Source organism: Antechinus flavipes, chromosome 6, assembly GCF_016432865.1.
Source record: "Antechinus flavipes isolate AdamAnt ecotype Samford, QLD, Australia chromosome 6, AdamAnt_v2, whole genome shotgun sequence".
Taxonomy (NCBI): Eukaryota; Metazoa; Chordata; class Mammalia; order Dasyuromorphia; family Dasyuridae; genus Antechinus; species Antechinus flavipes.
In genome coordinates this window covers 73,212,111-73,226,390 of record NC_067403.1, presented here as the reverse complement: position 1 = coordinate 73,226,390, position 14,280 = coordinate 73,212,111, and the positions used below count along the sequence as shown (strand labels likewise).

The 14,280-nt window shown below is 30.9% G+C and overlaps 1 protein-coding gene across 3 annotated transcripts in view; it reads left to right on the top strand.

Annotated features, from left to right (window-relative positions):
- The window catches only part of TTC29 (tetratricopeptide repeat domain 29), a 271,305-nt gene that overhangs the window by 59,486 nt on the left and 197,539 nt on the right, over window positions 1-14,280 (top strand). For all 3 annotated transcript variants that reach the window (XM_051964925.1, XM_051964926.1, XM_051964924.1), the window contains exon 5: window positions 12,023-12,246. In XM_051964925.1, coding sequence (XP_051820885.1) covers window positions 12,023-12,246 — 224 coding nt within the window. The remainder of the gene's footprint in view (window positions 1-12,022; window positions 12,247-14,280) is intronic.

Genomic DNA, 14,280 nt, shown 5'->3' with positions numbered 1-14,280 from the left:
CCAGATGTGTTTAATGTAGAAATCTATCAACTACAGAAGTATCTTTTGCCTGCTGACCTAAAATCTTATACTGAATGGATTTTTATATTTCTTTTGGGTTATAATTTAATATTTACTTTTTTCCTTTCATGAGGTGCAATAGGATATGGTAGATACAGTGCTGGTCACAGAGTCCAGAAAATCAGGTTTCAAATATATACTAGCTGCGAGACCATATAAATCACTTATCTATAGTTCCCCAAACAAAATTAGAAGTTATAAATAAGTTGCTTATCTTTATAAGTGAAACATGAAGCTGTTTTTTTTTTCTGAAGAAATTTAAAGACTAAACCCTGTCCCCCGCTGCCCACTCCTTACCCTTCCAACAGCTATAGGATGGAAGAATCAAAAAGGACTATAAAAATCATCCAATTCATTTAGCATCCTCACTTTTACAAATAAGGAAATGGAGGCACAGAGAAACCAGGAACCTGCCTTACCCAAATTAACTTAGGGATGGAAGTTTTTAAAAAGTGTCTGCCTCAACAGTATCAACTTTTGCATTTTTTGTTATCACAAAAACATATAATTACAGTTATAGAAACATCATCATCATCATAAAAAAATATAAGTGAGATTACTCTGCTCCTCAAATTCCCTTTATTATGTTACTGCTTTTTAAATAGAAAAATAGGTTGACAGAGGAATAATAGTTTGCTATTCAGTTTTGATTTCTCTGATATGGGATGATTGGTCACAATTTAATATGATTTTAGCAAATACTTTTACTGCGTATGGTTTGAAAGCAGAGATTTAGTTTTCTAAAGATCTAGTAACATGATAAGAGTATGTGGAACACCTTGTGACCAGCAAGTGCTATAGGAATGTCTGCTGCCGTTGCTGCAGTTGTTATAGCAAATATAGTCTGGAATATAAAGGCAAGATCCAATTCTAATGTGTTCTAAAAGAACATGGTCGGTTGATTGGTTTACTTTTCCTAAAGAAACTTCTCAGCTTTTGTGTAGTACAAAAGAGTTTTTTCTTGAAAAGGTTAAAAAAAGTTCTAATCAACTTCTGTACATTATGTAGAACTTCATTTTCTAAACTCCGCAAAAGAAAGTTTCATATTTAATGGGAAATCATGAATTATTCCATTTATTATCTACTTCCTCCTTTCAAAGACATGATCTGGATAAAAGGCGGGGTGAATAATTTCAAAAAATACAATACATTTTTAATGGGAAGGTGCAAACTACAGATTCTCATGACTATTAGCAAGTGTAGAGGAAACAGAATTTTACTTGCAAAATCCATCAAACTCTTGCAAAGGTAAAATATACGACATACTGAATAAAAAAGGAACACAGTGAGCTGAAGTTTTCTTTTTAATGTTGCTTGTTGTTTTTGCTAAGTTTTTGTCTTTGTAGTCTATAGATTTCATTTCCAAACGAAAGCTTTCATTTTGATTGCATCACATGAAAATTAGTGAATTCTATCCATGTAAACTGAGATCAAATAAAATACTCTACTTTAAAAAAAATTTTTTTAACTGCACATTGTTCTTTATGAAATGAGATCAAATAAAATACTCTACTTTAAAAAAAATTTTTTTAACTGCACATTGTTCTTTATGAAATGAGATTCTCATTTTGGTCATAATAAAATTAGGGAATTTTAAATTCTATTGAGTAAATTGAATATTAAATTTTATTGAGATTCTACTGATATCATTATCAAAGAGGATATTCTATTCTTACAGGTAAATCATAACAGTTTTATTGGCATATTGTATGTATAGATTCATATGTGTATATGTGTGTGTATGTGTAAACATACATATACATATGCACACACACATACACACACACTCCTTTGGTCCCTTTGTTTTTTGTAGGAGTTATATGTTCTACTTAAAATTACAAACTGTTTTTTCTGCATTTTAGAAGTATCATTTACATATTTACAATTGATATGCTAATTACAAATCTTTGCCACCTGTTTCTTAAAGTAGGTCCCCAAGGATCTCAATCAGTCTGATATTTTTTTTTTACTTTGGCTTTCTATTTTATGATGTTTTATTGATGTTTTAAATCACAATAACTTCTGTATATGCCATACCCACACAAATAACAACTTAAGCAGAAATATGCAACCACTAAGTGGGAATAACTTTCTGAATATGCTTAATATGTGGTTTGCTTCTTTGAGTAGAGCTCATTTGGAATTGGTTTCCTTTACTTCTGGCTTATAGCAATTCTGTCAGTATATCAGTTCCATTCCTTGATGTATTTTGCCCATTTTGGTGATAATTGATTGGTCACTATGAGAATTTAAATAATTTGAAGTCATTTCTCAGAGTTGGCAATGGCTTTGTAGTGTGTATGAGGCTGCAGTGATTTGGAACATGAATGAAAAGAATAATTAAAAATCTTTGCACGGAGGTACAATTCAGCTAGAAGATGTTTTGATATGAAGCAAATATTATGCCTCTAGTTTGGAAGGATTTTTTTTTTCTGAAAAGGATTTTTAAATGATGTTGTTTTTCTACATTTCCATGTGGCACATTCAGTTTGAAACATTCTGAAAGAAAGAAATCAACATTTGTGCAGGAAACTATTCATAGGCACTTGGCAAATGGTTTCTGTTTCGCTTGTTTGGATTTTATGTCTTTTTAAGTAGATGATCTTTTCAGTTCTTCTTATACAACCCATAGGGCTTTGAATTATAACTCATTGGTTACTGACCATCTATGGGAAACTTTTCCTCTTAATTATGTAACAAATAACTTCTGTTTTTATCCATTTTATGAAATAAACACTTTTAAAAAGATTGACAAGGCCATTTAACTAGAAAGGGTCAATGTGAATATTCTATTAATAATTATTCATTGACATTTTTAATTGATAAAAAGGCCATTTTTGCTGTTACAAGTTGTTGATTTTTAATTGATGATATTTAATGCTTTTTCAATGATACTGAATGGGAATTACTAGAATAAATAATTCAAATAGCATTATCTAGTATATTATTTGCCATATGGAAAGAGGGCCATTTAAAAATTCAGGATGACTTTTGCAGACTGTGGTTATCTGACTGCAAAATACATTGAACCTAGTTCATCAACACTTGTTGGTACTGAAAACAGCTCGTGACTCAGGATTTATGCTAGGCTGAAATCAGATTTTAAGATGCACTGTGTAATGATGAATCTAAGAAATAATGTTCTGACTCTAACAATATCCCATATGCCCTAATACTAAGTTACAATTATATAACATCTACTAAGTACCACAAAATAGCATAATTATTTGCTAAAGTAGAACATGCCTCTTGGGGAAAATATTAATGTCATTAATGTTTTAGGGACAACTGACAATCCAATCCACAAAATAGAATAAATACAGAGAAATATGTCTTCTTTTCCTTTTCATTACTATTGTTAGAATTATAGAAGAAATAGCAGGTGGATCTTTTTGTGAAATTTGTTTTTCAAATTGCTTTTCAATAGATGCAGTATATATGCTTATTCAATTTTTAATAAACAATTTTTGTGATAGTTTTCACTTTCATTGTCTATAAACAAATCTCTTGATTCTTCACAAATAACAAATTGTTTCCACATGCATATCAGATCTTTATAAGTACTGAAATATAAAATAAATCAATGTCAATAAATGAACAAAAGAGTGAAAATAAATATTCTTTATTGGAATGTTTTAGTTATATGTATTCAAAATTACTATTTCAACAAATCTAAAAAAAAAGTTTGTCATTTTTAATGCCCTGGATTCAAGATATAATTAGCTTAGGTAATAAATCATACCCAGTATAGAAACAAGCAGCATTATGATAAAATAATTTCAGAGTAGACTTTGCCAGAATGTAAAAAAAAAAAAAAAAAAAGAAATTTTGTTCATTATTGAAGCATTACCATTTTCAAAATGTTCTGTTCATTTGGACAGTAATATATTTTATTTTTAATGATTTTTGCCAAAATCCAACAGATAAAAATAAACCATCAATTAGAAGATACTCAAGTTTAAAATCAATGATATTTAGAGGAAATGTTAAAGTATACAATGTTTTAATATCATTATTATGAAGTTTTCATTAAATCACAATGAAATAAGGCATTCATGTCATTTTGTTTTTTAACACTATCTTAATGTTTTAATAGGCACATCTCTAACACTATATTAGGTTTGGGGATTCTCTTAAGATATACAAACATTTCAGAAAGGACAAAAATTTAAGGAATTTTAAAATATGTATTATTCATTCAACCTTAAATTGATTTCATTTTATTTAAAAAGCTATCATTTGAGTTTATAGCTACATATGTAAAGACTTAGATTATCTGCTACTATGATGCAGAAACTGTATATCTTCATTATTCTTCAATGAAATCCCCATAAAATGTTTATGGAAAATTGAAGATATTATCTGTCTGAATGATTAATTTTAGATATATGTAGCTATACTATGTAAAATGCTAATCGCTTGCTGGTATATCATCTTTAAAATACAAGTAATTTTGTTCATATGAGTTAGAATATTTAATTCATAATGACAAAAAATAACCAGTGGATACAAGCTAAATTATTATAATTGGATATACTGAAATGTAAAATGAAATGCTTTTATAGAAACTATCATATCTTAAAAGCATCATGTATATGTATTATGTAACATACTTATCTGATATAGTCTGAATAGTACATGCATATTTATAAAATCTTTAACATACTTAGCAAAACAGAAAGAAAATAAATTATTTAAGCAACGTGCCCTAAAATGAAAATTTTTTGACTGCAAAAGAGAGTTGGGGTTCCTTCCAAATATATTGGCAAACATTTGTTTTCTGACAAATTAATCCAGTAGAATAATTTACTCAACTTTAAATAAGCTGCATTGTCATGTTATTTGTGTATCAATTAAAAATAACATTTGTGCTATTTTGCATGATATGACTGCAGTTTTGCTAAATTTCCAGTAGATGCCCCCAGAGACCATTTCAACTCCTTGATTAAGCTTTACAATTCCATTAAAAGGTATACTTTTTTTTTTGAAACTTTTTTAAAATTACATTTTGGAGCAAATTGAGTATTCATAGGCACTCATATAATGCAACGTAGAAATAATACAGTCAATCATGTCATAATCACTGCATAAATTCTAATACTTTGTTAAAATAAAAATGTGATTTTTTTTAAAAAATGAGTATTTTTAGAATAATTCATTTAAGTTTATTTATATTTGAAGTAAATGTTTTTTAGAATTAATCAAAATATTAATTCTCTAGCTTCTTCCTTCTGTAATGACACATTTGTATCATTAGAGAAAGTAAACATTTGTTTCAGTTTTTGCTTAAAATATTCACACACACATATACATATACATGTACATACAAATTTGTAATCTCGTATTTATATGCTTGTCTCCCAGATTTCCTGTGATTCTCTTTTCTTTATACAAATGACACAGCAACTCATATTATACTGAATGTGTGAGGATAGGAATAGTGAGTGACTTTTCCCCAGAAATTATATTAACTGAAGCTATTTAAGTATTAATTTAAGAGTCAAAGTAATTATCCCTTAGGTGACTCTAATAACATTTATTCCTACAATATGAATGTAAGACAGTTATAACTCATGCATAGATAAGCCACTTGTGAGTTATAAATATTAACATAATGGAATAAAACTATTATCATGACTCACAATTAGGTATTCACTATCTTTTCAGGGCAACTTTGTCAGTTAAAGTATAATTTTATGCTTCCCATGTTAAGGTAGAGCATTTAATCACATTGCCTTTGAAACAGTGTAATCAAGAATGAAGTTCTTATCAAACCATCTCCCCCTGTAAAGAATTATATCATGAGCAAACAGCATTTGAATAACTGAGTATGTGTCCTTTGGGTGTACTCTACATGGATCTCCAACTGAGAAATTAAGTTTTTGGCTTACGATTTCTCAGATGATCCTTTTACTACTGTTTTTATGCTTATATTACTTTTCGTTGTGAACAAAATTCAACCTTAATTAAGACTTTTTTTAAAAAATTTTTTAGCAAACTTAGAAAGACTTCATTGGAAATTCAGAGACTCCTCAAATGATGGAAGATAGTCTTTGAAATTCTCTCCTTTTTTATACTGTGAAAAAAAAAGAAAAATTTCTAGAAATATGAGACTAATATGATTCATTACAAGCTGAATCAAATAGAGCCACAAGAGTAATATATATATAAAGATTGCAATGATATAAATAATCTCAATATGGAGAGTCAATAAAACTCTGGTCTATTACGGGGTCCTTGTTAGATTTTGTCAGAATACACATTGCTTCTTTCTATTGTCAACAGATAAACTAATAACTCACAGCAGTGGTTCTTGTTGTGGGATTTTTTGGTACTTGTTTTCTTCATCTTTTTGTGTTCCCCCATGCCCAAGGAAAACAATGTGTTAAAGGTGTTGCTTGGGTGCTTGTTGTGAAATGTCTATTATAGAGAAGGTTGAACCTGCAATTTTATTAATATAGTGATTTTCCTAGATGAGTTAATTCCCTCTACTAATACTTTTTCTTTGCATTTAGTCTTAGGGTTTATCTAGAATCTCACAAAACATGGTTTAGGAAACAGAAAATGAAACCTATCAATGGATTTTGTTTTAAATCCTATCTTGTCCATGATGCTATTCTGTACACAATTGTTTTCTCCTAACTTGATCCTGAAATAGAAGGTTAGCCAATGATTTTTCTAACTCTTCACACAAACAAAACCTTTTCTGCCATAATATATAGTCTACACTATAGATTTGATCTTTTTAATTGGTTATGTTTTTAAATATTTGTAAGCTTTTTTCCTGTATGTTCTTCTTTTGTTTGCATTTTTCTACATTGTTTTAAGCTATAAACTCCTGATGTTGAGCTTTTGGCATAGAATCACATAATTTAACTTATTTTCTACACATGCTCCTGATTTCTAACTTTTTTCCCACTCAGAAAAAAAGGGGAAGGAGGATGATAGAATGATACTAATCTCCAACCCCTTTCTTGTCCATAATCAGTAGCCTTGAATAAAAAAAGTAGAATACAATAGATATAAGTCAATGATTATAAAATTTAAAAAGCTCAAGAAGAAAACTTATATGATCATAACATCATAATTTTAATGCTTAGGAAATCATTTAAATTTAATTCCTATTGTCTGTTTTTTGAAAGTATCTTCATAGTTTGGCGCAAAGCAGGGAAGATGTTTATTTTAAATATTTGTGTTGTTGGTAAGAACAAATGCCCAATGATTAATAGTTTGCATGATCACCTAACAGTGAATTGCCAAGTTTTCCAGAAATCTCAAACATCTGAGTGCCGGCCAATTCAAATTCTACCAAATGGTCTACTTTTGCTTTACATGTTAGCCTCAGGCTTCCTTGCTCTGGTATGTTTGGTGATTGTCACTGTGATGTAAGTTCAAAATGTTTATATAGTTTCCGAATAGTACCTCAAAATAAATTTGATGATTTTGTACCTGGCCACTTAAGTCTATGCAATCTTAAATCACCTAAATTCTTTTTAAAGTTGCTAGCTCCTTATCCTAATATAGCCTGAGGCGTCTGCAGTAGCATAGATGAGTAGGCCCTATGTCTCGTTTTGAGGCTACATTTTCAGCATCCTAACTCTCTTCATGAAGTTATAACTTCTGTCACGTTTTATTTCCACTGGGTAGATTCACTTTTTTAAAGTATTTTTTTTTTGGTTTATTTTCAAAAGAAGAGATATATAACAAGTTTACAATAACATGAAAAATATCTAAAGAAAGCATTGTCCTAGCAGTATAAATTATGTTTAAATTAAGAAGGTCTTTTAAAGACTACAAATGGCATGGATTTAGGGCAGGAAGTGCATAAGAAATCACTTTGTCCAATACCCTCATTTTATAGATGAGAAAATTAAGGCACATAGAAGAGAAATGACTTATAGGTAGAGTAAGTGGGAAAGTATTTGAATGCAGGTTATCTGAATCTGAAAATGTAATAAATTCATCTCTTTCACAATTTCTATAATAATTAATCAACAAAATTCTTATTTTCATTTCATTTCACCAAGATCAGGGATATAAGTGAAGGAAGGCTTCTTCTGATACCTACATTATCTTACATTGAAATATGATTCTGTTTTTGTCTTTTAAAAAAGGATGAAAGATAAAATTTATTTACTCAGTAAACAAAGGAAACAAAACAAACAAGGAGGAATGATGAACAAATCGATGAATGAAGGTTTTCTTTATATTTGTTACTAAGGATAATCATTTATTAGCTTAAGAATCTATGAACAACATCACATATTCCAATAGAGAAAAAAATTAAACGGACTTGCCTCACTACTCTGAAATGTAACACCTGTGAATCTCTATTGTACCTATAGACATTAAAGCCCTTTTTTTAATTTACCAAGAGTCTTGATATCTTTAACAAAGGTAGAACACCTCTTTGAAAATAAATGGTTACCTGGTTTGCTTCAACTAAAAATCAATAAGAAGATCCTGCTCAGTGAATTGCCAGTTGTTCTTTCTTGCAAACATATCAGCATGGGTGGCTTTTTAATGGAACTGTGCATGAAGCACAAGAAACCATCATGCACATATATACATATATATGTGGTATGTGTATGTGTGCATGCATATGTGCATGTTGTATGGATATTTCCAGAATGCAATATATACTTAGAATATAATTCTGCTGAGAAATATTTTTCAAATATTAAAAAAAACAAGCATTATTAATAGTTCATAAACCCTTAGCCAGAAAGGATCTTAAAAATCTAGATTTACAGAGAAGCAGGTTGAGGCTTAGAAAAGTAAAATGACTTGCCCAAAGTAAATGATTAATTTGTGGTAGATTCAATAGAATTTAAAATTTTTTGACAGTCTGTTCTATTTATATATTTTTTTATTTTGTTCTTTTTTCAAATAATGTATTATGCTTTAGTTAACAAAAATGATTAAAGATATAATAGGGAAGGGAATAAACACATCTACTAAGTGCTAGACATTGTGCTAAGTGTTTTTACACATAATATCTCATAGGATTTATGTTGAATCTACTTATACTTAAAATTAATTTCTAAATTCAATATATCTATAATAGCTCATTAGTTTCCTGGGGCCCCTTTTGTATTCTATTTGCCCATTGTTTTTATGTATCTAGGTTTAATGAGTCTGTTAGTAAACATCTATTAAATGCCTACTGTGTATAAGGTAAGACATGTTAAATGCAAGAAATACAAAAAAAAGGCAAAATTTAGTTCCTGTCCTCTGTCCTCAAGAAACCTACATTCTATTCTGGAGAGAGAAGACAGCAAACAAACAGATATGTACAAAACAAGCTATATACAGAATGAATAAGAAATTATTAACATAGAGATGATATTAAGAGGGGGGAAAAACTTATTATAGAAGATGGGATTTTGGTATAATCTTTTTTGTATAGTGAGAATGGATATAGATCTGGTCCTGTTTTGTTTTCCCTAAAACTTTATTGTAAATAAGTACTTTCTTTATATTCCTCTTATTTCATTTTAATTTATGAAATACCATAGTTTTATCAGTCATTCTCTAACTGATGAATATTTAGATTGTTTCCACACATCCATACAATGTCCCATACATTTATATTTGTAAATAATGCTATTACATATTTCAACAGATTAGGATATACCCCTAATAATGAGAAAAATGGCTAAAAGAAAATGATTGTTTTTGACTCTTAAATATCACTACCTTCCCTTCCGAAAAGTTTCTATCAGTTTGCATTTTTGACAGCAAAATATGCTTTGTTGTAACTGATTTGTTGTAACTACCAGTATTAAGCTTTACAGCATTTATATGATTATGCTTATAAAGTTATCTGTATTTTGCTCAAAGACTAAATTTATTGCTACTTTCATAATTACAGTGGAACCCTCTTGTGACAAGTGGGAAATAGGAATAGCATCTGTCTCACGTTCTAATAACATGGTTTTAGAATAGGTATTTATAGTCTTCCAGTTTTTTTTTTCCTATTGCTACTTTGATTTTAATATCCAGGGCATAGGTCTGATCTCAAATTGAAATAAAGGTAACTATATTGATTTTGACACATTTAACAAAAATAAAAATTTATAAAGTATAATGAAAATATTTTTGAAATCAAAGTATAATGCACTGTATTATATAGTAATATGTTATTGATGTACTATGTTAATCATACTAATATAATTCTATTAAAATGTAATATATTATTATAATAATTACAGTGGCATATTGCTAATATAAATCATATAATATATCCTAGTGACATATAGCAATATATTATTATAATATATAGTAATATATCATTATATCATAATATAGCAATTGTATAATGTAGTAGTATATTACTATCATTTATTATTGTATATAAATATAATGATATAAACAATGTACATAATATACCATATAGAAAACAAATAACATGTAATATTTTACTGTGTATCATTAGCAATGTATTATTGTATATATTCTAAAGTAACAATAACATTAATAGCTATAACATAGAAATATATTACTGTATACATAATATATTAAGTCAGTATATTAACTTCATTGATTAAATTTGTTTAAACGTTTTCTGTCCTGATTTTTCTCTCATTTATTGTGCATGAAGTTTCCATGGATTAATTAAGTTTAATTTTGGCTTTTGGAGCTTCACATTGCTTATTACCAGTTGTGAATACCTATTTAGTTGAAAATTAATTATAAACATTGGTAATGCCATAAGTGATAAAGCATAAGGACCAAAAAAAAAATAAATGTAATTAATGTAAAAGTATTTTGGAAAATAGTATCAATGGAAGATATGAAAGAGCAACAATGAAGACTAGTATTATTTCAGTTAATCTAAATATTCAGTTGCTTCCCATAAATAATGACTTGGGGGAAAATTGAAATCTAACTATGTATTATTATCTTTTGTAAATTATATAATAAATTAATCCTTTTATGCATTGTGAATATAATATTTTAGTGGAATAATTTTATATTAATTCATCATAATATCTTTTGAATGCATAATTTGTTTTTGAAATTATATGTCAATTATGAAATGTCACATCATTACTTTAATCCCAAGTGAAAGCAGGAAAAGGACCCTGGCAAAATAATATACAGCAATGATATTTCTTATAACTCTCATATTTCTTACATTTAAAAACTGAACCTCCTCTCAGCTAGTGGATTTTTTAAAAATATATCTAACATATATTATTTGACTTTGCCCCAATGTGTAATTTTTCCTCAGCTCATTTTTTTGAGGTGTTTTATAAGAGGAATCATTAAAATATATATGCCCTTTGGACAATATTTTCATATACTGGGGATATAAATTAACATAAAGAAGAAAAAAAGTTCTATGTTCCTTTCCATTTTTAAACCCATGATTCTAAGATATTATGATCTTCAAAAATATTTTTGGAAGGGAGAAGAGGGGTCAACCTGTGATTTGACTTCCAGAAGAAATTCTTTTAGAAGCCAAATTACGAGTCTGATCCAGAACCCTTTTCTGCCTATATAAATTGGGAGATGCTTGACATCTTAGAGCACTTGTATCATGAATGACACAAACGGGGTCACACAAGGAATGGGTGTCAGAATCCCATTTTTCCTGACCCTAAGATTGTGTCTTTATCTATTGTAATTGAAGAGCAATAGAAACCACCAGTTGTTTTAGGAATAATTTGAAACATTCGATTTCCCAAAATACGGTAATTGGGAGATTTGTATCAATCAAGTAGATCTTCTGACTCAAAACTACTAAGTTTCCTGAGCTCTGAAATGGTCGCCCTTAAACTACACATGTGATTAAACTACATATGTGAGAGCCCAAGATCTCCATGTCTTCTGATGATTTCTGATCTCTTCCTGCCTCCACCCCATGAGTCAGCCTTTAATTACTTGAGGCAAGCAATGTTGTGCAGATCTGCAGAATTAAAATGAGCCTCTGAATGTCCCGATTCTCGTTCCCCAGCTACCGAAATTCATACCAAAAGAATATCTGTATAGACATGCTACAACACGGTTATCATAAGTCCTTTTGTGAGTTCTTCGCCCTGCTCAAGATGTGGCACGCCTTGAGGGAGGCTGGAGGGATCAGGTCCATCTTCTGGATGCAGACGCCCCTGGAGGAACTGCCTGAAAAACTGGACCAACTGTACTTCTTTCTGACCAGGGCTGAAGATGCTGAACTCGCAGGTAAGGGGGAGCATCCTGGGGAGCTAGCGCTTCTGTAGGAGGGGCTTTGAACCAGTGTCCCAGGGGGGAGGTCCTGAATAGAGAGATCAGAAACGGTAAAGGAACCTAGAACATCTCGACCTCAGTCAGCTAGATTTATTGGGGGGGTGGGGAGAGGGGAAAGAAGGAGACAGGGAGAGAAGAGAGAAGTGGGGTGAAAGAGGGAGACAATGAGAGACAGACAGAGATAGAGTGAGACAGATAGAAATAGAGAGTCAAGCAGACATAGAGAGACACAGAGAGTGAAGACAAAGGAAGAAAGGAAGAGAGATAGGCAGACAGAGATAAAGATAGATAAAGACAGAGAGTAAGACAGACAGAGACATAGAGAAATAGACACACACACACACACACACAAGGGACTGAAAACAGAGAGGATGAAAGGAAGAGAGAGAGAGAGAGAGAGAAGAGAGAGAGAGAGAATGAACAGAGAAGAAGAAAGGGAGAGAGAGAGAGTGAAAGAAAGGGGGAGAGCGAGAGAGACAGAGAAGGAAGCAGAGATGGAGATGAGGAAAGGGGAGAAGGGGAAGAGAGGGGTGAGGAAAAAAGGAGAGGAGTAAGATTCTGGAACCCCTGTATCATTAGGGGTTCTGGTGACTTATTAGAAACCAGAGGGAAAAAATTGAGGGTGCCTTAGATTTCTGAAGGACCTTTCAAAGTATTAGTGGTTTGGATTATACCCCAGTTATGTGCTCAATCATCATTTCCCTTCATCTGTAATCCAGCTGTTAATTTTGACCCAGTTGGGCTTATTCCTGTTGTAAGTTCATTTTGGTAGGCTGCTTTTATTTTTGCACCATAGCTTTTCATGGTAAAATCACAGAGTCCTGAATATTTAAACCTGATAGTGGCAAGTTATAGATCGTCAACATAGCTGGGAAATGTGATTCACTTTCAGTAGAGGCCCTGTGTGAGTCACTCTGGTGGGCAGCACATTCTGGAGTTAGGGGTTTTTCCCCTAGATAGTTCCATTGATTTTTATATAGTATCTATATATGTGTATGTACACATATCCCTGTAACAATCTATAGCACTATGGCTGTTTGCCGATTTGTTACAGTTTTGTTTTAGGTTTCCATAATTATATAATTGGGATAGCCAGGGGGCGCCAGAGGGCACAGAGCTCTGAGCCTGAATCTCCACGAGTTCAAATCTCGCCTCAGACACTTACTAGCTGTGTGACTCTGGGCAAGTCATTGAACACTGTTTCATCCTCATAAAATGAGCCAGAGCAGAAATGGCAGTAGATTAGAAGGCCTCTGTGGCCCTTTCTAGATCTCTCTGATCTTTCGATATCTTTGCTAAGAAATGGATTCATGAAAAGTTAGACCCAACTGAATGACAATTACATAATTTATATTATATAACAGGTGTTATATAATATACTATATAACAATTATACAATTATAATATTGAATTTTTTTAAAATTTTAAATGTCCATTCTATTCAAGACACTTTATACCTATCAATTCAGTGAATTTGACACCCTTAAAATTTACCATCCTCCAGGTATGTTGTTACAAACAGTGAATGAGATACCATGTGTTAATTAAGTACCTACTAGGAGCATTGTGTCAGTGTGGAGGGAGAGAGGAGATGGAGAAAGAGTGGAAGAGAAACAGAGAAAGAGATTGAGACAGTAAAACAAAAAAAAGTTCAATAGATTTTAAGACAAAAATATTCATTGGAGATCAATAGTTCTAGCCAGTTTCCACTATTCACTTAGGCTAGAGGAATGAAAGATATTCATCTATCTTTATAGGTTGAAATTACAAAATTTTGATAACCCTCCTTATCTACAATGGCTGAAATGGGAAATTTCTTTGGGGTGAAAGAGTGGAAGGGGATTATTTTCCAAATTTAAAGTATGTGTTTGGGACGAGAACTGATTTCCTCATGAAACAGCAAGGTTTTGCTTATGTGTTAGAGAATAACTACTTTGGTTTTAGACATTTCCCTTGGAAGGCTAGAGACATGGGTCAATTTAATAATGA